General features: G+C 35.4%; 1 protein-coding gene across 1 annotated transcript in view; it reads right to left on the bottom strand.

Annotated features, from left to right (window-relative positions):
• Window positions 1-26,761, bottom strand: part of LRP1B (LDL receptor related protein 1B) — a 1,616,178-nt gene extending 1,589,417 nt beyond the window's left edge. The window contains exons 1-2 of the mRNA XM_067742376.1: window positions 26,601-26,761; window positions 25,459-25,661 (exon numbers count right to left, since the gene is read on the bottom strand). Of these exons, the coding sequence (XP_067598477.1) occupies window positions 25,459-25,661; window positions 26,601-26,761 (364 nt within the window). The remainder of the gene's footprint in view (window positions 1-25,458; window positions 25,662-26,600) is intronic.
• Between the last annotated feature and the right edge of the window lie 872 nt (window positions 26,762-27,633).

Raw genomic sequence — 27,633 nt, 5'->3', positions numbered from 1 at the left:
TCATTTAATTTATTCCACAAATACTTACTGATTTTGCTTGAACTGAGCACAAGGCTGGCATCTGGGTTACAGAGATGAGAAAAATAGTCTCTAAATTTTGGAAGCTCATAGTCAAGTCAGAGTGACCCAGAGATGAAAAAAGTGATCATTGTTAATACAGCACAAACATCCCAGGGAGGGATAGCTTTCAAAATATTGTGAGGACCCAAAATCCACAGAAGTAGTTGATTATGAAAATGAGGGCTTAATTATTTCATCTACTAATGCCTGAAAGAGCTCTCTAAAGTGTCCATGTCATTTCCAGGAACACATAGCACAATCTGGCACATTCAAGCCACCACATCTTCAATTTAAAACTCTCTAGGAATGCAAAATGCTGAAACTCTGGCCTATGCTAGTGACTTGGGACTTTAAAATATTAATCTAAGTAATAGTTACAACCAGTTTCTCCATAAAGGATATTAATGATTTTAAGTACTTGAGCTGCATCACTATAATGACCATATTCCCCTTAGTTTAATTTTAACATTTTTAAAAACAAAACTTGACATTTTAAGTCAGCAAGCGAGACTCACTGCAGCACAGAATACATCTATCTGTCCTAAATGTCATAATTACTGGATTAGACTCTGCCAAGTAACTTACTCCTTGGGGACTTCAGAGATACATCACCTTCCAAGACACACAGGAACTATTCAGTGAACTGTGTGACTGATTTATTCAGTAGAACGCTTGGTAATGATAGTCCAAATAGCAGTTATTTGAGAAAATTAACTATCCTCCAAAATGCATACCAATCATCGTGATGGGTCAGCAGAAGGAATAGGTAGTTAATTTGTTCAGTGATTAATTCATACTGTTGGTTTGGGATTTAGACCAACTTGGCTACACTTTAAAAAAAGGTATTCCTTTCTTCTTATGTGATGCATTTAACCTCAAGGCATTTTTAAAGCAGAAGAACTTGAAGAATTTTCAAAGCCAAATCCTCATTTTATGATAAGGAAACTGACTTACCAAATCTTATCAGACTCATTAAGATACAGTCTCTTTTCACTTTCCCTCATATTTTGAATGTTTTACCAAATGGATTTTCAAGCTGCTTCTCATTAAATTCAACTGCCTATCATTAAAAGGAAAGCCATTATTTTTAGTTTCCTGTAGGTCACATGCTCTTCCACATCTATGAGATTAATATCTTTATTATTTTTTTTCTCCCTGGAGCTTACATGACCAATACACACAAACATCTGCATACATATGTGTTTACTTATATGAGGATGGCAAAATACACAAACACCGTATTTTTTCCTAGAAGTCTAGAGAAGTCTGATAATTGCTCTGGCTAATTTAAAGTATATTTTCCCATGTACCAAGTATAAAAGATTATCATAGACTCTACAATGGGCACACTTCAGACCTAGGCACTTGGAAGGATGTAAAGATGACTGAGAAGATACATATCTTAGGAAATATAAGTCTACAATTTAATGGTGTGCATATGGGGAGGTGGTGCAGGAATTAGACAATTACAAGGGTACTCATATTACAAAGAACTTGGAAAAAATACAGTGTTGTTATATTTCAAAAAAGGGGTGGTGGACATAGGAAACAAAAAGGTTAGGAAAGGGGTGTGTGTGTGTGTGTGTTTGGTGTTTGAGATTAATCTCAAAGAGTAGGTAGAACTGTACTCAGGAAACAGAGGAAGAACACTGTCCAGATTGGCATGATCAATTCCATTTGGTTCTAAAGGACAATTAAATTAGCAATTATCTAAAAGTTTCTCTTTTGGTTCTTAAAACTGATTCAAATTTTCAGTGGCTGAAAACATTCTATACTGATCCTTTATAAAAAAAGATTTTAAAACATTATTTCAGGGCTTCCCTGGTGGCGCAGTGGTTGAGAATCTGCCTGCCAATGCAGGGGACACAGGTTCCAGCCCTGGTCTGGGAGGATCCCACGTGCCGCGGAGCAACTAGGCCTGTGAGCCACAATTACTGAGCCTGCGCGTCTGGAGCCTGTGCTCCACAACAAGAGAGACCGTGATAGTGAGAGGCCCGCGCACTGCGATGAAGAGTGGCCCCCACTTGCCGCAACTAGAGAAAGCCCTCACACAGAAACGAAGACCCAACACAGCCAAAAATAAATAAATAAATAAATTTTAAAAAAAAAGCAACAAACAGTGAGAGAGAGAGAGAGAGGGACATTAAAAAAAAAAACATTATTTCATTCATTAAGTTCACATCACAGAACTATTCACATGGCTGCATTCTTTCATTTAAAAATTTGAATATAAATTTGATTTTAAGAATGAATAAATACATATTATTTTAAAGAAAAGGCATTCCATTAAAAAAGCCCTCGATTTCAAAATGAATGGGATTTTGAAAAGGATCTTTGAGATTAATAAAACAACAGCACAGCGTATGTGATGGACAGGAACGTAAACAAAACAAAACAAAACCCCCAAATCTGGAGATATAGGTTGTATCATTTTCTAATCTAGAGCATTTGCTATTTTTTTTCTGTAAGCAATAGAGACTTAACACGTATTCAAAATGAAAAGTGATGATATCAGCTTTGTCCTTAGTAAGATAGCAGGCAGCAAAAAGGAAGTAGGTGGACCAGTTTGGGAATAGTATAGTTATGGGTAGAGAGAAAAGTTACACTCACATAATTTCTTTGAACCAAAAAGTGAGCAAAAAGCCTCATTTTCACTTCAAGTCCATTTTAATTTTAAAACCAAGATGCAGGTACTTCAATCATACTTTATACTTCTTGAGGTTATCAAATCATCAACTCCCTAAATAAAACTATTTCTTTTTAAGAGAGAAATAGCCGTTTTTTTAACATTAAAAATATTAAAGTATTTTAGCCTGAGAAAAGAGGACATTTTAAGAAATAACGGAGCATACTGTTCATTACTTTGCAACTGTAAAGCCCTATAATACAAGCAGAGAATATTCTCTTATTAACATGAGAAGCAAAAGGTGATGACTTAGGGCCTCTGAGCATTTGAGTCTCCATCTTTAATCCATGTAAGTCCTCAATTTTACATTTTTCATCAGACCTATAAAATATACTCAGACTCATACAGAAAAGATTTCTTAGCAAAGCCATGTAATGCTTGTGTAAGTATATTTCATAAGAAGAAAAGAAATTTCAAATTATATTCTAAGTATGGGTTGTTACAAAGCATTAACCACAAAACGCAGAAATGATGTAAATTCAGATAAACCTTATCATGATTTTCAATTCATGACCATCTTGAAATATTTATATGGCTCAAATGCTTCAGTCATAAAATTTTAGCTACTTCTGGTCAGTTTCTTGAAGGGAATTCTAATTTAAAAAAGACTATACCAATCTTGCCAAAACTAACAATTTTAAGAAACTAATATTTATGTGGTAAATCTATGGTAAATGAAAGATTCTTATGGCAAAAATGATAGTATTTTCTTAATTACCATGGCCATCAATTATTTATTAATAATGCCATATCTTTTGTTTTGACTTGCAATGTATGGCTAGCAGACTTGACCTTTCATCACTGCTTATTTATGTAACTGCTAATTCACTATTATATTTCCATTCTTCCATTGCAAGTAGAATTTTAAAAATGACACTGAGTATGAAAACATTCTATCAGAATATTTAATAGGAATATACTTTATCAGTGTATCATTTCAAAATCAAAGTAATCTGCAGTTTACTTCAGATATATTATCTATAATATCTTCCAAATGATTCTCAGGGAAGTATTTTAGTATCTTACTACTTAGGTCCAAATACCTATGTCTACGTTTTAAAAAAACAATTAAAAAGAGGAGTGAAATTGTTAGGTATAATATTTTTTGGAAAAATGTAACCATTTTTTTTTTCTAATTTGTTGCAATAATGAGTTTAGCATTCCAGCTTTGGAAAACATCTAACCTTTAAAATTCAACTTTCTAAAAATACAAAAAATTAGATCTGATAAGACAGTATGGAATACTCTGAGGTCAAAGACTAAGGAAATGCAGGAAATGAGAGCATTAAAGGGAGCATGACACCATGCATACATATTGTGGATATTTGCTGAATATGGTGAAGAGAAGTAAAATATGCCACCCCAAATTATGCCACCCTGGCACACTGATTATTTTGAATTAAAGTTACATAAGAAACATCAGGTGCAAGACGGACAATCTGATCCTCCTTTTCCCCCTGAAAGCAGGATATAAATCCCCCATGTGAAATGTACCCTCCTGTTCCAAGGGGGAGAGAGAAATCCTAATCACCAGAGATGGGGGATTTAGGGCCAAGAAGGCCATATAAACAAACCTGGTTACTTCTTCACAAATCAGCTACCCCAAGCCCAAATCCCTTTGTTTTGTGAATTCTTCACAAATTTATTGTATCTTTGCCCAAAAGGTATAAAAAGCTACCTGCTTTGGTCACTTCTTTGAGTCTCATATTTTTATCAGCCCCCATACATACTAAGTTTCTTGTTCTCCTGTTAATCTGTTTTATGTCAACTTAATCATTAGACAAACCAAAGAACCTAGAAGGGAAGAAAGGAAAAGTTTTCTCCCCTACAATGGTGAAGGTGACTGTTGTTTTAAAGATCTTCTGGAAACAGGGATCAAGAAATAAAACCAAAGGCCTGCATAAGGAAACCATTTTACTCCCCTGATACAATGACACCACCAAAGGGCTACATCATGAGTGTAAAGGATAAACTAAAAATAAATCCCAACTGCAAGGAGACTGAGAAGAAAATTGCTGGTGAAAACTCACAACCACTATCCTGCCCTGTCATAGGCTATCAGCTGTATATTTACTAAAAGAGTGATAGCCTTCACTGAGACTGATAAAAAGAACAGAAAAGAAAATGAAACAAACTACAAAACAAACAACAACAACAACAATCTCAAGCTAAGAATCTGAAGTATGCCTACATTACAATTGCCTTGGTAGAAGTTTCTGAAAATCTTCTCTGGACTAATCTCTTCTGCCCAGTCCTCAAAGAATTCCCAGAGATTAAAATTTTAAGTAATATGATCTCATATGTAAAGAAAAATCAATCACAATAAATTTATAAACTCACAATAAATCAAGCCACCATTAGTAACAGCTGGAAGAAAGAATAAATAGGATATGAAGACTTCAGAAAGATAGACTTCATGTAGTGAAGTTATCTGGTAAAAATTTAAAAATATCTTATATATCAAAACAAATAAAAGAAGAAAATAAAATGAGTAAAAAGCAGTTGACTGTAAAATAACCAAGTATATTTGAAAAAATATAGATATTTTAGAAAGAAAAATTTACTATTAATATGTTAAACCTAGTAGCAGATTACTGTTGATGAGAGAATTAGTGAACAGGGAAATAAATCTATAGGAATTATACTGAATATAGCCAAAAGAAAGAAAGAGATAAAAAAATATGAAAGGATGTTAAGAGAAATGAAGGCTAGAGTGATGATGGAAAAGCTAATTGAATTACCAGAATGAGAAGAAACAAAGACTGGATCAGAAGCATTATTAGAAAAGATAATGACTGAGAAATTTTCATATCTGGTAAAATACATCAATCCACAGAATCTGGAACACAAGCAAAGGAGAAGGATAAATATAAAGAACTTCACCCTTAGGCACCTTACATTGAAACTGTAGAAACAACTAAATAAAAAGATATTATCCAAACAGTTCTTAAAGAATTCAGAGAAAAAATATCTAGATTAAGCAAAAATATCACAGAATTTTTTGTCAAAGCAATTTCAGGAATGAAAGAGTAAGTATTAATTATTATTTCAAGACAACTGGCATAAACTGATACTGTCCTAGGAAACTGGTATCTATGGTGATCCCACCTATAAAGAAATGACAAGACAGACATAATTTCTTTACAACCAAAGTAAAAACAAAGGAGTGGAGTTGTATCTTCAGTGTGCAGAGAAATATAACTATCGATCCAAAAGATTTTATGAACAAAAGAAAAACAAAGACCCTTCAGGACAAAGAAAGCTAAACATCAGCATATTCTCACTAAAGAGAAGTGATGGCCAATAAGCACTGAACATAATTTTATACGTCAACAAGTAATAATATATTGTAAGTTTATAAAAAACAAAATTAAAACTAAATTATTTGACCAAAAACATATAAAAGATAAATCAAAGTTGATGGTAGTTGGTATTTTAAGTTCTTTATTACTTGAAAATAAATTAAGGGTATAGATTGAATTTTGATATTGGTAAATAAGATAGGCATTTTAAAATTTCTAAGATGACTATTAAAGTTACAGAAATTATAATTTTTAACCTTATAGGAATAAATAGATCAAGAAAATATATAGTTAGGATAAAATATAGCAGATAAAAGATTAAAATGTAATATGCCTGAAATAAGAAGAATGAATCTAAACTTCTCAGTACTCAAATAAGTACAAATGAAAAAATGATCCAGTTAGATGACAAATATGATCATAATGGATTAAAAAAAAACAAGCTATATGCTGTTTACAGAAGATACGTCTAAAACATCACGATGAACAAATGCTGAAAGGTAAATGATGGAAATGATATACCTGGCAGAAAATAAGAGTGCAAGTGTTTTTGTATTAATCTTAGACAAAATGGAAATAAAGCCCAAAAAAGCATTATTTTTGAAGCTAGATGACAACTACAAAATGCTCAGTTTCATCAGAAAGATGTGTCAAAATTTGCATGCATCAATATAATAGCTTTTATACATACCGGAAAATTGCAAAAATAATACAAAGGTAGAAATCTACTATTACATTGCCATAGTTTAACATACCTCTCTCAGTAATTAATAGATGAAGAAGACAAAAAATCAGTAAAGATACAGAGGATGATGTGAATAACATGATATTTAACTTTTTATATAATTTGAATCTACTAAGCATCGCATCTGACAACTGAAGAATACACATTATTTTGAAGGAAATAAAAGACTTATAGAGCAACTTGACCCACGTGTAATGATGCACAAATCCTATATAAAATATTATTTGACCAAAATATTAAGTGTATATAAAATTATGACCAAGTTGGTTTATCCCAGGAATGCAAGGATTGCTTGACATTAAAAAATAAATTAATGTATTTTAGTACATTAACACACCAAAGGAGGTAAGGCATGATCATTTTGAATGACGCAGAGAAAACACCGACTATAATTCAACATCTATCTTTGATTTTAATAAAAGCAAAGAAGGAATAGAATGAAATTTTTATAAACATAGAATTACCCGAAAGAAACTATAGTAATCATTGTCTTCAATGAAGAATCTTTAACAAAGCGTTCTCCATAAGATCAGAAACAAGCAGGAACTCTCCTTCTACCAAATCCATTTAAGTTCTATTCAATTTAACTTATCCATTGCAGTAAGGTGAGATAACTATTTAAGAATACATAAACGGAAAGGAAAAAACAAGACTGTCATTATTTGCAAACGATATGACTATGCAGAAAATCTGAGAAAATACAGTTTAATGATTAGAATTAAATAAGATAGTTTGCCAAGACTACTGGGTTTAAAAATGTGTATACAAAGAATGTATACATTATATTTCTATGAACAAGCAGCAAATACATCCTCAGTATAACAAATGATTTCTTAAACAAGACACAGAAACACTAACCATAATGCAAACCATTGATAAATTCAATTGCACTGCAGTTAATTGTTCATCAATACCACAACGATAGTAAAATGACAAGTCAGAGTGGGAGAAGATATTTACAAAAATCTACCTGAACAAAATAAATGACAGAAGATGGGATCAGGGAAGGTCACAAAAGTGACATATTTTCCAAAATACTTTGAATATTTATAATTCAACTACTCTCTGTGGGATCTGCCACTGTACAAAGGTACATGATTGCTGAAGGGTTTAGAAATATTTTCACGAATCTATTCTGCAATGTTACACTAACTAATGAATAAGACTGCTTAAACCCTAAGGACTCATAAACATCCACTAAAGCGGGGGGAAACCTCATGTGCTGAAATGCTGATAGCTCTGCATGTAACTCACAATGTACTCTTCACAAATTAGAGAGGAGTTACTAAGGCTTCTTAATAAAATGTCACCATGGTTTAAAAACTGAAACCAGACAGCTGGTGAAAAGGAGCTATGAGTAAATGTTGAATATACATATCTTCAATATACCCCTGATTCAACCAAATTTGGTTGCCTTAGGAAAAGACTTTGAAAAAATACTCAAAATATATATATATATATATACACACATATGTGTGTGTGTGTGTGTGTGTGTGTGTATACGTATTTTTTTCCTAAACCCTTTTACTCTAGTGTAATAAAATACAGTGTGTATGCAGATTCGTTTCATCACTGGGAATTGAAAATCTCTCATTTGCAAAGATATGAAATGGCAGCAGTTTTCAGAGTTACAATTCCTTAGAGAGGACCTAAGAGACAGAATTTAAGAACTGAAAAAGACCTTAGGGATGATCTCTTCCAATCCCTTATGTTACAGGTACAGAAATCTCATCTGCAAAGATAAGGTTACTTACCCAAGGTCACCCAACTAGCCAGTGACAAAATGATAGACTTTGATATGAATGGATGTATTTCAGTGTTAAAGCTACAAAAAAATAACTTGAATTCAAGTTGAAATATGATTTCCTGATGCATTTTTTACACAGCCAATTTCTGTAAACATGTTGTAGAATGATAATATTATGGCTAGTTTAAAAACAGATAACAGCAGTAGGCTGACAAAGTAGAGCTTCTATTTCACTTAAGCCAGATAAAAGGATTCACCATTTCAGGACTATAAAAAATAAACAGAATTGAGTTTATTCTGCTGTAAAATACTCTATCTGATGAATTTTACCACAAAAGAGGAATTAAAAACTTCACTGGATAAAATTTGTAAAAAGCATTTACAAACCCTAGTAGTAACTAGAACAGTGTTTGTCACGAGTGTTGTATGGACACTCTTGCTTGATGGTACCTTTGCAAATCCAAGTGCAGACCTAGTCACTGACCTCAGGGAGCTCAGGCTACTGTGGACCAACACTCAATCAGCTGTAAGAGATGCTTAGAGCAGAAGCCCCTGTGATGGGAAAGCTTGAGTCAGAGGTCTTGAACCTATTCACTGATTTCCTGGGAAGAGGGAGCATAAGCTGAGTTCTAAAGAAAATTAATGAACTAGCTGGTCAGGGCACAGTAGGAAGAAGCATTCTAGGCCCAGGTATCAGGAGATGAGTGCAACTAGAGTTCATGGAACTTGAGAGAACATGGAATAACAAGAAGTTGGTACAAAAAACTAGGAGATAAACCATGAAGAGCCTTTTGAGAATTTTGGTTTTTATCTTAAGAGCAAGAGGAAGACATTCAAGCGTTTTACACAATGAGATTCTCTGTCAAATATGTGTTTAAACTATCACAAATTCTGCAGACTTGAAAAAGTTACTTGTGTCTCTTTTTTTTACCAATAAAAAGGTGACTACAAGTAGGATTCAGGGTATAGAATAAATACATAATGCTTAATCAATAAGTGTTAATATCTTTCTGGAATATTCTACAATTTTAATTTCTGAACAAGAATTATAAAATTAACTGAAGCACAAAATTTAATTTCTTGCCCATCCTTACCTATCACCTGGCCCAGCACCTAGCACAGTAACCCGTTCTGGTAAGCACTCTAAGGATGTTCCTAATTGACTATTAGACAAACAACCAGTTGATCTGAGTTTAAATCTTCAATCAAAACACACAGGCAGGTGTGTTTTTGCTGTGCAGCGTTGCCCTCCCATGAACCTTTTTTTTTCTTTTTAAACAGGATTGACAGGTTCTTCAGTCAATGTTCTGTTCAATGAAGTAAATAGTTACATGGGCAATTCTTTGAAATGTATATGAAAGATAGTAGCAGCCTGAACCCAACCATTTTTGTTGGTAAATCATGAATTTACTAGATCCTTCTAAAACTGGTGGTTCCCCGTTGCCAACAATTTTACTCCCTTTCCACTACTTCGGTACAGACTCCTTAACCCTGAAAACACACCACTCAGAATTCTGACAAGAGAAAGCAACTTTAAAAAGAGTATTCCCTGGTGCATGTGTTTCTTTTTCCTGCCTCCTTGTGAAAGAAACCTGAAACTTTATAGTTCCATCAATTCCAATTCATCTAAGAGTTAAATTTATCAATAAATTTCCTGAACAAGATTTCAGATTCTCAGTACCTTCCGGAATGATTCTATGCAGCAGTTTCTAACACAGTGCCCCTACTTACTGCACTTACTGAGGACCAGGTCTTTACGGTATTTAAAGTTGTGCTGTGGACAAGGCTGGCTTTACTGGAGACTAGGAGCTTTAAGCACAGTAGCAGACACGTTACTATTACAAGGCAATGGCTTGCTTAAGGCCCTTGCATATGAGGGGAATGCTTTTCAAACATAGACCACTAGGTTCAGGAATTTGGGGGTCTTGGTACAGTTCTACTGAAGGATATCTTAAAATTGCTTTCTTAATCAAGAATACATTATTTTCTATTTGAATTTAACAATCTAATTTTTCCTCTGAAGGTATTCAGAATTAGATCCAGAAACTAATGACATGTAATAAACCTAGATTCAGTGTAATTTTGCATAAGCATTAGATTTTAAGAGTAGAAAGTTTTGTAGATTTGTAATGAAAATAAGTAGCTAAGAGAGCTCAGAAGCTTAAATGTTACATTAAGTTTGAATTCCATCTATTACCTTCACTTGTTTTGGAGGCATTTTAACTAGACATTTTTTTCTAAGATACATAACCTCTAGCTAACCTGTATTTTTTTAATGTGTATTCGAAGTACTTGGGTGTCCAAAATCTGTATATAACCGTGAAGTATTATAACAATGGGTCTTGGGCTTCAATTTCATAAAATGGTTACAATTTGCATCTCACTTTCAGAATGCTTTTAATGTTACATTTCTCCTTTCAACCCCCTGCTAAGTAAAACAAATGGATATGCATTAGGGTTCTGACCTGTTCAAGAGTTTGCTTTCTGAAGTACTATTCTTTACATAGGTAATAATGGTTTTATATTTAAATTACCAAATAGTGACTATGATTTGCCAGTAGCCAGGTGACACTCTGTGAGTTTGTTGAACACTAGTTCAACCTTCATTAACTCCTTCATTAAAACGCCATAATATTGAAAATCACTAGGGAAAACCCAACTATTATAAAGTTTCTTGATCCATTTTTCATTTACTATAACCACAGGTACAGTTCTGTCACAACTGAAGTATTAATAGATTTCTCTAAGTAGAATAGAAAAACCTTTAATAGACATCATCTCTGTCTTGCTGCCCCAGCATCATAATGTTATTCTGTCTCACTTCAGGTAACTTCACTAAAAGTGACAATGACATACCAAGGAGGTTAGAGGCTGGGAGAGGTTTATGACAGTAGGTAGGAGTTTTTATCTCTGGCACTTTTAGAATTTCTCATAGATGATGATGATAAAAATTAGAGCATATTTTAATCGGGTTTTATTATTGTAATTTAATATTCTACAGAAATTGCTCTCCCTTTGCATGCTACTGAAAAGGGATAATATTGGTTTATTAAACTCTAAAATGCTAAGTATCACACCTCGACATCACAATATACACTATCTTTCCTCCTCTTCAGATAGATGTAGCTTACTAAAAGTGGATATCTATTGCATTTAGTGTGTGGGCCTTGTCTGGAAAGGTTTTGTCTTCCTCCAGAAATAATCCCTAAATGGCTAAAGGATGCTGTGAGTCCCTGCGTCCCTGGCTATATTTGGACAGCCTCAATAAGTTACATGTGACTTAAACTTGGCCAGATATAGCAGTCCCCCTTTATCCATGGGGGATACATTCCAAGACTCCCAAGCAGATGCCTGAAACTGCGGATACTACCAAACCCTATATATACTATGTTTTTTTCCTATACATATATACCTATGATAAAGCTTAATTATATAAAATAAGCACAATAAGAAATTAACAATAACTAATAATAAAATAGAACAACTGTAACAATATACTATAATAAAAGTTATGTGAATGTTGTCTTGCTCTCTCTCTCTCTCTCTCAAAATACAAGCATACCTCAGAGATATCAGAGTTTGATTCCAGACCCCTGCAATAAAGCGGGCATCTCAATAAGGTGAGTCACGTGCATTTTTTGGTTTCTCAGTGCATAAAAAATGTTAAGTTTACACTATACTGTAAGTCTACTAAGTGTGCAATAACATTATGTCTAAAAAAGCCATGTACATACCTTCAAATGGCACCAAGAGAATTGCTCCATGCAGGGTTGCCACAAACCTTCAATTTGTAAAAAACGCAATATCTGCAAAGTGCAGTAAGAACAAGCGCAATAAAACAAGGTATGCCTGTATCTTACTGTACACATTTAATGCCTTTTCCACTTAGCTAAACACTTATGCATTGTGGCCATAACTCTTGCAGTTTGAGGTGCGACATGCAAAACTAGCACGAGGGCTTCCCTGGTGGCGCAGTGGTTGAGAGTCCGCCAGCCGATGCAGGGGACATTGGTTCGTGCCCCGGTCCAGGAAGATACCGCATGCCGCGGAGCGGCTAGGCCTGTGAGCCATGGCCGCTGAGCCTGCGCGTCCGGAGCCCCTGCTCCGCAGCGGGAGAGGCCACAACAGTGAGAGACCCGCGTACCGCAAAACAAACAAACAAACAAACAAAAAAAACTAGCACGAGTTTTTGTTTTGTTGTTTTTGTTTTTCAAACGTTCACAGATAGAAGATTCATTCTTACCTTAGATGTTAGCAACTTCAGCATAGGAGCTTTTTCTTTCCTTACTGAGAACTTTCACCTTCTCACTTAGAGGAAGCACCTTACTGCTGCTCTTTGGCATATTTGAATTGCCAGCAGCTCTACTCTTCCACTCTGAGGCCAGCATTAAGTAAAATAAGGGTGGCTTGAACACACTCACTGAGATACCATGACCATCGCCCTGATAAGCAATAGGGCTACTAAGTGACTCACGGTGGGTGCACCCGACACGGGGATGAATTCACGCCCCGGAGCAGGACATCGCGAGATTTCATCACAGCGGCCCGCAATTTAAAACTTATGAACTGTTTATTTCTGTAATTTTCCAGAACTTTAATTTTCCAGAATTTTAATTTTTAATACTTTCCGACAGCAGTTGACCACGGGTAACTGAGAGGGGGAACTACTGTCCTCCCCCCTCAGACTTTGAAACTGGTATAGAGAAACAGCCCATCAGAGAAATGACAAACTTCAGAGTTCGGGAGGTGCCGTCTTCCACCCACAATGTGACCAGATGGTAAAGCAGAGTGACCTGGACTGCAAAATGAGAAAATAATAAAGTAGGTGTTTGGAAAGACATTGAAACGAACAGCAGAGGATTAGTGACATCTTATTGTTTTTTTTAATTCAGCGAGATTACCACACCCTTCCTTCTCCCTCTAATATACACGCAATTTGAATCATTGCTAACAGATGATGTGGTGATGGGAAACCAGCAGATTTTTCACATAACTGTTTTAAACAGGTGTAGCACACAGGACCTACCACACCCTTCAAGCTGTGGAGGAAACAGTTCCCTGGCAGCTTCCACTCAATAAATGATCACATTGTGCTGGCCCATTGGCCTAGCTGAGACTTTCTTAGAATTGCACTGCTGTCTGACTCCTCTCCTATTCAGCCCCCACTACCCACCCTCTACTTACCCAGCACTTTCACTGCTGTTATGTGCGCACTGTGATCGGAAGGCTCTACCTGTCTGCTCCTGCTCCATTCCCTTTATCCTTTTAGATGTTTCCCTCACCTCAGCTCTTTTGCATATCTAATCCCCTCTCATCTGCTGCTCAAGACTCAAACTGACCCACTAAAGAAACACTTAAAAATGAATGCAATAATTTAGATAAACCCTAAGTGATAAAAGATATCGTGCAGGGCTTCCCTGGTGGCGCAGTGGTTGAGAGTCCGCCTGCTGATACAGGGGACACGGGTTCGTGCCCCGGTCCGGGAAGGTCCCACATGCCGCGGAGCGGCTGGTTCCGCGAGCCATGGCCGCTGAGCCTGCGCGTCCAGAGCCTGTGCTCTGCAACGGGAGAGGCCACAACAGTGAGAGGCCCGCGTACCGCAAAAAAAAAAAAAAAAAAAAAAAAATTACAAAGGTGGGAGGTACATTTATCAAGATTGAGAAACATTTCTAAAAAACAACAAGAAACACAAATTGTTTCTTAGGCTGATAAGCAACAGAGTAAAACTGAAATTTAAAACTAAGGCTTTTTGCCCCAGATTTGTAAAGCAGGGCTGTGGAGTGAGGGACACGAGGTAAAAGGAAGTTGAGAGTCTGGATAAAAGTAGTGGGGTTAGTGGGAAACAGATGAGACATGCATATGAGAACAATTAAAAAAAAAATGTAAAGGAGAATGAGCTATGCCAAAATCATCAAGGTTATAATAAAGCAGGCATTAACATTAGTGCCACAGAGAGATTGGTGTGCCAAAGCATGAGACCATTTGGGAGGGACAAAGTGAGTTCCCTTCAGCATATGTTTGTATTTATGATGCTGTTGAATCCAACAAATGCATATACTTAGTTCCCTATAATTATTACAGTCCCTTCCCATTCCAGGCAAAAATGCAATCAAAATAGAGCAAGATGTAGAAATCATCTGGCAAAATGTTTATTTATTATAAATATTTTAAATATTTATTATTTCTTGAAATATTACAAATATCTAGGTAGGCAAAAAAAAAGTCAGTTAAAAGAAAAAGAACGTTAAAAGCGTGGCTTCATCGTTCCCTGCCCCCAAACAGTGAAACTGACATCTACTGAGCTAGGAGTTTGGAAAGGTAGAAACATTGGTGGCTGGGAGACCCGAGATTCATTCATTTATTTATGTGATCCTTGTCAAGACATCTGAGCTCTCTAAGCCTCGGTTTTCTCATCTGTATAAAATGGTGACAGTGAAAGTTCCCTCATTTTGTAGGATACCTAGAATGAAGTTGCTAAAAATACGATGTATCTTATAACTCCATGCCATTGTAAAGCTAAATCTGCCGGGACTTATGATAGAAGAGTAAAAGTAGAGGAATGGATCTCTGCATAAATTATTTAGTATCTTTGAAGCTCCTTTTTAAAGTGGGAAAATTATGGTACTTATATGAAAGGATTTTTGAGAGTATTAAGTGAAACACACAAAAAAACCAAAATGTTGTCTGGCACATTAGCACCAAGAAATGCTATTTAAAACAACATGTATATTGTCTATTACTTTAATCATTGTTATTATAATTACTGTTTTTATTTTACTCTTAATATACATTGTACATTCATGGCTTCATATTTTTCTTCATATAGTTCCTTTGGTAAGAATATACTGACCTTTCTCTGTCTTATTCATAGCTCAAGATTTTGAGCCTCTGTGAGTGAGCCCCTCCGCTGGATATGAGTTATTTCTCCTAACATCCTGAAGTACTTTAACCAGAAGACCTTTCTTATGACACGTTTCCATTCTTATTTTGTTGTATAGATATTTTCAATATTACTTATGGGATATTTCAGACATACAGAAAGCTATAAAGAATAACGAAATGAACACCCTGAGTTCCCACTGCCCAACTAAAGAAATATTACTTCTGTCCATCAAGACACACTATAACAACAGAGAACACTGGAAAAGCCAAGCCACAGACTGGGAGAAGATATCTGCAACACATACAGCCATTTGAAGCTGCTATATATCCCCTCCCTGACTAAGGTTGCCATATAAAATACAGGACACCCAGTTAAGTTTGAATTTCAGATGAACAACACATAATTTTTTAGTGTAAGTATATACCAAATACTGCATTCCTCTCCCTTCCTCAGAGGTGACCTCTCTCATAAATGTGTCATTCATTACTTCTCTGAATATTTTTTATACATTTACTATGTGTACTTTACTACCACATAAGAGTTCTACATGTTTTAGATGATAAAGGGTAACATACTATATGTATTTTCTGCATCTTGCTTTCTTTTTTCTCAGAACGTTATGTGAGATGACTGCATGTTTATGGATATCTAGGTTATTTCTATTTTTCATCATCATCAACCATCCTAATATGGACATTCTGTAAATGTGTACATTAGTGAGGATTTTTCCAGGGATTAGACTGAATTCTTCCATTGGTCCGCTCCAAGTCTCCACTCTGCTTTGTGGCTTGGCAGTCTGACATTTATGGACTTCACCAAGGGGCTCCCTTGGCCTGACTTCTGGCTGGTTAGGCCAGTGGAAAGCACTCACAGGATATCAGAGGGCAATAAGAGAATGAGTCTGGGAAATTTCAACCTCAGGCTCCTTCCCTCTTGTGTCACCTCACTTGGCTGATCTCCCTCATTGAGAACCACCTCTCCTGTTGGGTAGACTTCTCGTACAGCCACCACACTTTCTCATGGTCCAGTAACCCCTTTGCACCTTCCAGCCTAGAGCTGGTAGTGACTCCTGGCTGACGTTAGTCCTGGGATATTTTTATCATTTGCTGATTTTTCTTAAGCCTGCCCAAAACTTTGTAGATAGTTCCTTTATGACATTCTCTTTAATTATCTTTGAGTGTGCCACCTATTTCCGGCTAGAATACCAATACAGGCAAAAGCCTAGGAATGAAATTTGTTTTCAGAGTATGCATGCCCTCAACTTAACTAGATTTTGCCAAACTGCTCTCCACAGAGGTTGCACCATTTTACATTTCCACCAGAAGCATGTTTGAATTCCCGTAGCTTTACATTCTAGTACTGTTTTTATCAGACTTAACACTTTTGCAAAATTGATACAATTGTTGTATCTCATGGTTCTAATTTATATTTCCCTGATGACTACTGAGTTAGAGTAACTTTTCACATTTTATTAGCAACTCAATTTCCATTCATTACCTGATCATATTTTTACCTAGTCTTCTAATGTGTAGTTGGTCTTATTCATTTTTGACAGTTCTTTACACATTCTGGATTTTATTCCTATGTCATTTATATCTATTGAAAATATTTTCTCACGTTCTGTGACTTATATTTTAACTCTAATAAAATGATACATCTTGATGCCCAGAATTTTAAAATATCTATGTAGTCAAATTGATCAGTCTCATGGTTATGCTTTTGTTGTAGTATAGATATTTAAGTATATGGCTTATCTCTCCTAAAAGATTATAAATTTTGTGTGGGCAAAATAAATATATAAATTTCCTGGTTCAACTTTGTGTCTCTCAAAGCACTTGGCTGTGTACAAAGAAGGGAACAAGTGCACATAAATATTGTCCAAGAGTGAGTGAAAATAGTTCACCCCTCTACAGCATCCCCCCAGTTCTCATAAGAAAGTAAAGCCAGAATTCTATTTAGAAAAGAGTGATTTCCAAAAATGCAGAAGGTTTTTTAGTATCCTGAAATACCTTGAAGGTAATGAGAAACAGAGGAACGAAATATTAAACAATAAAATATTTCTTCCTCTTATCTATTTTTGATAGGAAGGAGTGTGATCACTCTAGAAGACACTTTTGAAGATATTCTTTGATTTAGAATAAAAAATATATAATACTCTTTAGTACAGCTGAAGGGAGGATTATTTTATATATAAATGTGTATCTATATTATCTATATCTATAGATATAGATGTTTGTTTGTTTCTTTCTTTACCTTGCAAAGTAAGTTTTGTCCTCCAGGGTCAGAAACTCTGGGCTTGACTTTACCGATGAGACAGCTCATGCGTCTTTGTAGTTAAACAACAGTTCCTTGACACAGGCCAGGGATTTCCCCAATCTGGCTGAATATCAGGATCATTCAAAGAATTTTATAAATGAGGTCCTAACCCAGAAATCACGATGTCAGCAAACAGTTAGCATGGTTCCCTGCCATGTGTGTATGTGAAGTTCCTCAGCTTAGTCTCATATACTGCCACGCCAAGGAACAACTTTACTGGGTTCAAATATTTGCCTAGTCAAGAGATCTCAGTCACAGCTGAGAGACAGTCACTGGCCTGGCAAATAATATCCTTAGCTGAGTGCTTCGTCTTCCTCCCACTTGACAGATACATCCCATGTTCTCTTCCTATGGTTCCAATGCTATGGCTCTCTGAGGACATCAAGAATGACAGTCTCCAGTTCTCCCCATTTACAAGTTATCTGCCAATTTTAACTTTGGAATTAATCAACGATATGGTATTGAGGGGGAGGGGGATATACATGTGAGAGTATTTTGAAGAAAGCACTTGTGAAAGTATGGTGTGATAAAAGTAATATCCTATTAAGATTTCATCAATGCAGATCACGCTTCACACACAACCGCAAAATAACCATGATGGTAACTTTCATTTTAACAAGTTTTTCTTAAAGCAAAACAACTTTTAAAAAGATTGATGACAGGGCTTCCCTGGTGGCGCAGTGGTTGAGAGTCCGCCTGCCGATGCAGGGGACACGGGTTTGTGCCCCGGTCCAAGAAGATCCCACATGCCGCAGAGCGGCTGGGCCCGTGAGCCACGGCCGCTGAGCCTGCATGTCCGGAGCCTGTGCTCCGCAACAGGAGAGGCCACAACAGTGAGAGGCCCGCATACCACAAAAAAAAAAAAAAAAAAAAAAAAAGATTGATGACAGTCGCTTGATGACGATAGTCTGTGACCTCTGCCATCCAGCACAGGACACATTCCCCATGAGTATTTCAATCTCAAGTCTGACTCACTGAACAGCTTGAAAATTTTCACTCATGAGGTGTAGAGTGAAGATTACAGACAGGCCAGCCATTTATGTGAACTTCAGGGGCGAATTAGCAATTGAGCTAAGTCGCTTTTTAACTGTGGGCAGGATATCTTCTTTTAGCTTTACCCCGATCGACAAAACCATTTGCACACAAGTCTAACACTGGCACGCTGACTTTGTTCAGAAGGCAGTCCTGGTGCATTACAGGAGGCAGCTGGGTGGCACAGCAAATGTGTCATTTGCTATTTAACATGTCTGTGACCTGGATTTAAATTCGCGGTGCCACAAAATGCAACCTCAGCTCTCTCAGAAGGCTATTAAGTCTTTCGCAGTAAGTCTTGTCGAGAATCTAAAACACTAAAGGGTTCTTTGCGTCCCAACACCCCCTCTTGTTTGCAAAGATGCCAAAGTAGTTTATTTCTCTTAAAGGGACTGTTTAAAGGGAAAATGATGGGCTTGACTAATCAACTGATATGAATACATACTGTTATGTTTTTAAAAATCTATCTACTGTGCTTCAGCCAGGATCTCAGGAAGAATATGACTGTCTGTGGGTGATTTTTAATCAAGCTGCTTTTCAAGAACATAAGTTTTTTTTCATCTGTATAGTAAAATCAGAATAAAGTGAAAAGCTTTAAAATAGTTGTGTTTCTTTCCCTGAAAGCATCATTACCTACATTCTGCTGTATAACATTGTCCTTTCCATTATATCTGGATGTCAGAATGAATTGCAGCTGTACCTTTATATATTCAGACTAATGCAAAATCCTGCTTTACATTAAATTAATTCTAAATGTATTTTTGTTTTAAATATTCTATTTTATTACTCCCTCCATACAGGGAAAAAACTGTATTCTTGATTTTTTTGAATCAAAAGTTTACTGTCTCCTTTATTCTTATTCCCTGCTCCTCCAACAATCCATTCAAATTTCTTCAATTTACACCAACAATGGATCAATAAGTAAATTAATCAGGCTTACTCACCACCTAATTTTAACAGCCAAGCCCTCAAGCACAGTTTTTATAGTTCTACCTTCCTCTGCTTGGTCTTCTCCTAGGATACCGGCCTTTCATTTGAAGCTGGCGAGAAACATCATTTACTGAAAACAGAGCTCCGTTTACCATAGCAGACAAGGTGCTAATTGTTTCTAATGACCTCAAATAAGTTTGTTATTCATTAAGTATGCCATTCAGAATGGTGGCAACCTTTTCTTTTTGCCTTACTAGTATGTCAAGCCAGGACTGCCCAGTGCCAGGACTTTCATTCATTGATAGAATTTACTCACATACTAATATTATCCCATACTAATGAGATGATGAGCTATGCCAACAAGACCACCATCACTTGCTGGGTGTCTATCATGTGCACTTAACGTGGCAACCTGGTCATTTTAAAACTTTTGTGTACACTGGAAGCACCTGAGGACTTTTTAAAAAAAATACGGATTGCTGTACTGCACAGAATTCTATTGAATCAAAATATCTAAACCAGTGCTGTCCAAAAGAAATACAATGTAAAACATGTAGGTAATTTAAAATTTCCTGAAAGCCACACTAAGAAAGGACAAAGAAACAGATAAAATTAATTTTAAAAATATCTTATTTAACCCAATGTATTCAAAATATCATCACTTCAACATACAATCAATATTTAAATATTATTAATGAGAAATTTTACAATTTTTGTACTAAGTCTGTGGTGCATTTCACAACTACAGACTACCTCAGTTAGGAATAGACACATGTGGCTAGTAGCTACTGCAGAGCACAGCACAAAACTACAGGGCGGATCTCCGGAATCTGCATTTTAAGTAAGTAACCAAGTTGCTTGTGAAGAATACAGTCACTGAGGGCTACCTGAGGAAATTGTGCTAAGTATTTTTTTTTTTTTTTTTTTTTTGCAATACGCGGGCCTCTCACTGTTGTGGCCTCTCCCGTTGAGGAGCACAGGCTCTGGACGCGCAGGCTCAGTGGCCATGGCTCACGGGCCCAGCCGCTCCACAGCATGTGGGATCTTCCCAGACCAGGGCACGAACCCGTGTCCCCTGCATTGGCAGGCGGACTCTCAAACACTGCGCCACCAGGGAAGACCCTGTGCTAAGTATTTTTAAGTGAAAAAAAATGTAAAGAAATAGGTCTTCCTCCCAAGAAGTTCATTTACCAGTGCAGTCCTATGTATGAGACACTTGCATAAATAAGTTTAACACAAGTTGAAAGTGACAAATGCAATCAGAGTTCCAGGAACATGTGTTGTGGGATTTTATAGGAGAGAGAGAAAGAACTTTAGCTGGAAGGAATCAAAGAATGTTAATGGAGGAGATAACATGTAATTTGGAAATGATGATGACATTGGAATTCAGAGATGTTCACTGATTTTTCTAAAGTTCTGCAGCTAACTGGTAGTGAAGTCTATCCCAATCCTTCTGAAGCTTCCTGGCCCCAGCCACCAATCTAGAGACCTACTGATAATCAGATTCCACAAGATACAGACTCTCATTCCATTGTACTTCCTATTTGCTATTCCTATTGACTTCATTTCCCAACTCAAATATATTTTAACTCTCAAGGAGATCATTCTCAAAATAATATATTATCAAAAGTTTGCAGATTTTACTTATTGGTGTGCCTCATTATTTCTGAGCATAAAGGTTTCCTTCAAAAGTTCTTTTCCAACCTTCCCATCACTCACATCTTTGAAAATGCTTCCAAATGCTTCTTAAATTTTAAGTCACCAGAAATGTTTAATCCCTATCTCTCTTTCTATTTATTTGGTAAAACTGTAACACTGTTAGGTGGACTTATAAGATTATCATTATATACCACTATTATAGTATTATAATTATCCACTTAATTTGTACCACGTGCATCTGGAAAAAAATCTTTAAAATACTATATTTCTATACATTAAGTAAAAAGCTGAAGAATCTTTACAATAATCTAAAGACCATAGATAAATCAAATAAAACTTATTAAGGCTCAAAACCATTTAAGGAACACTTTAAAAAGTACACTTTAAATAGTTAAATTGAAGAGATCTTTCAACAATAACTCGAATCAGTTCAGCTTTCTATTATTAAATTTAAGCTCAAATTCCCAATTAAAAACTGTTCATGAAGTGAAAATATGATTAACTATAAATACTGAAGCAGCATAATTTAAATTCTCAATTTAGTTACTTCATGATGTATAGCAAAATACAGCATTTGATGTAATTATTTATAAAATTACTTGGAGATAATTATGAGCCAACCAAGAGGTAATGTGGTCAAATTAAATTTAAATGAATTTTGTAAACTTGTGATCATTTTTTTCAGTAAGTCATTAAAACAGAGAATTTCTGTGAAAATATAAACTCTTGGCTCATTGTGTTGGATCCTGCCCTTTGAGACTTTATGGGTTTTGATGTAGAGAAGATAGTTCACAGTCTTCAACTTCTTTTCTTTTCCAATTTTGACTCTTGGAAGAGAGGGGACAGGACAAAAGGCTGCCTAATGGGTTCAAAACCTGAATATACATAATAGTGTTTTTCCTTTTAAAAATATCTAATAAGGTGGTTTTATTTTGTTTTGTTTTGTTTCAAGCAATCTTATCTTTTGTATGTCTTACTGGCTTTTGATGTCTTTACCTGGGTCAATAGCTCAACAAAATACATTTTAAATTAAAACTCATAATTGCTTTTTGTAACAGAAGGAAAGTGAGATGCACACTATCCTGTTTTTCTTGAGTTTTCCATTAACCTGAGAGTGACATCATCTATCCATTGTATGTGGACAGTGGTGGAAAATGGTGAGAAGAATGGGGAAAACTTGAAATTATCCAGCTCCTCTTAGTTTATCTTCAATAATGAGATATGAAATGGTGTGATTTCCAAAAATATAAAAGAATGCCAATATCTTCAGGTAACTGTAATATTTATTCTTAAAACCCAATATTTGATGCTTTCTTTCATCTATCTTTTAAAAAATAGTAATTTACATCTCTCTTGCCATTTAATAGATGAAGACATCAATGCCCCCTTGAGAGTCAATTAGTGTGGCCAAGGTCATCATATGTCAGATGGAGGTGAAGCAAATAATGAAATTTATATGTCTAGACTCTGCTTTATCATTGTGTTTACAAATGGAAACATTTTACTTAACATGTGGTATATTTCCAGATGCTTTAAAGTAGATTTCTCAACAGAGATTATTCATCATGCCTTTGGTATTCTGAAGATCTTTAGTAGAGGATGATTAGATTCCTCAGAAGCAGGAAAAAATAATTTCATTGATGCATATTAAATTGCTGATACACAACAACTTTTAACCTACTAAAATCACAATTGTATATGGTTCAGAGAATAGTTTTCTGTGTAGAAAGTCACTGCCCATTTGTTGAGTACAATTTATAGTTCACTCCGAAATAACGAGAATATCTACATTCTTCTCCATTCAACAATACTTGGCACAGATTATAGCATTACATAATAATCATACAGTCAAAATACTTTCAAGAAAGCACATGTGGGGGGAAAATAAGTCAAAGTTTCATTTAAACACAGGTATCTTTCACTTAGAATGAAAAACATGTTAACACACGTCCAAAAACATACGTTTATTTTTGTTAATTCACCATCTCCCACCACAGTTTTATAATTAGCTAGAAAATACTTGATGTTGTCAATATGGACATATTAACATTGTACTGAATATGTTTTAGGATTAGATTGTGCAAATATTCATCTTTAGCCAACAATGGTGACATTATATAAAGGATCTAAAGACAGTCCACAGGAAGTGCTAACAGTTAAGGTGCCTATACTGTGTTTTATCTGAGATCAAAGAAAGAATTAAGTATGAAAAATTATAATTGAAAAGTTGAATATATGTGTGCTCCATAAAACTGTATTTCAAGCGATTTGACTACTCTGAAAAATGCTGAGTAAAGATTAGCTATAAAAGTATCTAAAAATTTGTCACCATATAACATTAAACTATAAGCTAAAACAATTAGCTCAAGATATTACTTTATATGCTATTTGGGCATACTAATGACATAGGTTTACATATTTCCATTACCTATCCCTCCCTCCTCCTTGTACAATGAAAGCTGAAGAGAACATGGTAAGTTTTCCTTCACAGTTTTTTTGTAACTGTTATGTATTCACTTTCCATACTCCCTTCAGGAATTGGAATAGCATCCTGTAAGTAGTGGTTTTCCAACAAGTCACTGTGGAACAATCACAAAGATGAATGTATTATTCAATCTAAAATATGTTTCTTAATCATTAGATATTATGTTAAGCTAAAGTGACCTTTGATAATACATGATTTTTTTCTATCTAAAAATATAGACTAAGGACTGGGATAACATGTATACATTGATCAAAAGACTAATTGTTAAATATTTTCCAAGCATTAGGCATGTAGAATATAATTTAGGATAGAATACTTTTCCTCTATTTGAACTCTATATTTTACCATGGATGATAGGGATATAGGTAATATATTTTCTTCTTTCTATTTCTCTCTGTAGGTGTGAAGGGCCTAAATACAGTAATTTCACTCATATGTTTTAATGTTGCCTGAAAATAATCAAATGATATTCTGTTGGTGCCATTTTGACCTACCCAGAGTAAGACAAGATGTCAAAGTAAGAAAATTTTATTATTTTTTTTAATGTAAAGCCTTGGTCAACTTGCAGAAGATCTATTCTAGTTATTGAGACAAATTTGGTTTTAAGCTAATTGTTGGAATATTAAGATGCTAAAACTGTTGAGTAGAGAGGAATGAATATATTGCATAATCACTTTGGCTAATTCCACCAAGTAGCATTTTTTCTAGCCTAAGGCTGGGTTTAAATCAACACATACACACAGCTCCTGCCCACTGAGTCTTAACTATTTTTCAAATTAGTATACCTAATATATTTTATTAAGGTAAAGAAGGAAAATAGGTAAGTGGAATAATTCATCATTTCATTATTTCATTCATGGATTATTTTAGCATCTATAGCATACATAGCAAATAAAACAGGGTAAAATTCTTTCTGCTGTCATGAACTTACAGTCTACTAGAGGAAAAGAGAGAGTAAGCCGAGCAACATATAATATGCCAAGGAGTGTTAAATGCCATAAAGAAAAATAAAGCAGCTTGAGTAATCAGAAGTGGGGTGCCCTCTACTTCAGACAGAGTTGTCACCCTCTTTGATAAATGACATTTGAACAAACACCTGGAACAAAGGGCTAGAGTGACTGGAGAAGAGAGTTAGAAGGGGAATTATAGGTAATAGAGTCAAGCAAGGGGCAGGGGTTGGCCTACAAAGCATCTAGTAGACCAGATGCAGACTTCATTTTAATTCAAAGAAGTGAAATAGAAAGTAATCAACCTAAGAATTTAATTTTAATGACGACCCATTATATCATGAGATTGTTGCTACAAGGAACATCTACTCACCTATAAGTTTTCCTACCTATTCTGCCCCTGCATGACCCAGGAATCTCTCCTAGGAGGCTGCTGGTACCCTTGTTCTCCTAGTAAGATTCTGAAATAGTCTTTTATACAGGTAAACAAAGGCCTTGGAGTTTTTCTGACCCCCTCCATATTTCTGTACCACTGTCAGACAACAGCATCCCAAAGATCTTCCAATGGAAGAACCATTCTAATCCATTTCTACTCAAGTCTCTTGGACACATTCACTTTCTATGTCCCCTAGGTCTCTAGTATGTAGGAGACAAAGAGAGACATACTTTGTACTTCAGCCAGAGGACAGGAAGGTGTTAGCTTCCATACTCTTGCTAAATCATTTTCCCCAGAGCAGGCGAATTCCACTTTCCTCCATAAGGTCTTATGGACGATTGTTCCAACTTTACCTGCTACATAGGTTTTGTACTGCTCTTGGAAGATGACTGACGCGTTTCCAGTTCCACTCCTTTTTATCTCTTGAAACTGTCTGAAATTGGCCCCATTTGATCCATATGGATTTCATTTTTTCTCATTATCTATTTTGAGGCTCTTACTTCTTCCCTTCCTCTTTCCCATTTCCTCTCTATTCCAGGTGCTCAGATTAGTCTACTGTGCACAAAAATACATGGTTTAACTCTTTCCTGAGAGCTAAGCAAATCCCCCAACATCAAGCTGCTAGTTACTATTGGTCAACCCAGTAAATCTTAAATGCTTTATTAAAAGTGGCATATCTTCTAATGTCATAGTGACAGGGATTAATGGAGGGAGATACTGAAATAAATATATCAACAGTAATGTAAAATTTCATCTCATTCATTTTAGCCTACTCAAATATAAAGAAAAAGGTATTTCCATATTTATTTTTTGAGATATACAATTTAAAAGATTATAGATAAGATACTAAAAGAACTCAAATTTTCCCATGTTTCTATGGGGAAGGGGTATTTAAACAATCAGTAGGAGATGAAAAACCCCATAAAGTAATGTAAATAGTGAATTTATCCTCATATAATAATGCAATGTCAGTTGAGTTTTTATGGTGATTTATAACACCTCTTGCTAAAAAGAGACGATGTGTACACATGCCATTTTTTAAATGTAATCTGACTTGCTACATATAGAAATGGTATTTATTATAAACCTTCTTGACTTATACAATTTTGAATTTACGTCCCTTTCATTATGATTGTTTGGCAACAAAAATAAATTACACTAGGTCCCATATCAAATATTTTAAATCTCCATGAATTTTTTAATGTAGTGAATTTTATGTATTATGTATTTTTTACCTTAGCCTAAAAATTCAAAAGTACTAAAACAGAAGAACAAAAATGTATCTTACTGTCCAATTAACAAATTTAGTTGCTTATCCTGTCAGTCAGTGAATTATAATGCATCAGACATAAATCAGTGAGGAACTACTTACGCTTGCACCTTGTAATCAGAGCTACACGTTTTAGCAGTGGGCTGCATAATCCAGCACTGAATGTGCAGCACTATTTTATTCCAGTAACATATTAACAAAACGTACAACTGTTTTGACTTGGTGGATGATCTAACAACATCCGGCAAAAAGCCTTTGTCCATTTTTTACACAAATGTCTTTCTCTTGATGATAAATTCGTTTTGCAATTTTCATGATGAATCAGTGGAAGAAATTAACTGTGCCCTTCTAGTGCTTTGTAATTTTTAATATCACTGCTTTGGAAATGTAGGCTCCAATTCAACACAAAGTGAGATCTTTGTATGTATTGTGCCTGAATTTCTTTATTATTTTTGCTTGTAATTCCCAGTCCTGGCTAATTGCTCGTCTAGAGCCCATAGGCATTATGGCACATGAAAAATGTAGAATAAGATATTTACCTACAACATGATTTTATGACTGCTTTAGGTGACTCACTTATCCTGACATGTACTTCTATTCTAGGCACAGAGTATGCGTGAATAAAAAGTGGTTTCCCAAAATAGAGAGACATTCTAAGTGAAAATAAATGAAACAGTCACATACAATTGAGATTATATTTAACACAAGACACTACTTTGAAGCAAATGCCTTTACCTTTTCTGTGTTCTGTAAATGCTCTTCGTAGGTCACCAGGTATGTGCTGTCTCACTCTGGTTTGGTGTTATGCTGCACAAATTCACCTTAATTGTTCACTATATTATTTTCAACACCACTACTTGAGCATTTTCCAGAGCTGCGTAATCTCTACTGCATTACTAATCAGCTCTCAAAAATGAGACCTCAATATTTCAATCAATCCTGATTTCCTACTCTTCCAGAATTATTGCTGTCAGTTTACTTTTTTTTTAGTTCTTCTCTCTGTCCCACAGGTATGCAGGTTCCATACCTTCATCCAATTCATCCTAAAATTTGTCTAAATTAGAGTCTACAGTCACTATTTCTATTTAGCAACATGCAAAGTAATACTAAACCTCTTCTAGCTGGTTTTTATCTA

The sequence above is a fragment of the Pseudorca crassidens genome, chromosome 6 (genome assembly GCF_039906515.1).
Source record: "Pseudorca crassidens isolate mPseCra1 chromosome 6, mPseCra1.hap1, whole genome shotgun sequence".
NCBI lineage: Eukaryota > Metazoa > Chordata > Mammalia > Artiodactyla > Delphinidae > Pseudorca > Pseudorca crassidens.
This window is presented reverse-complemented; position numbering and strand designations above follow the sequence as displayed.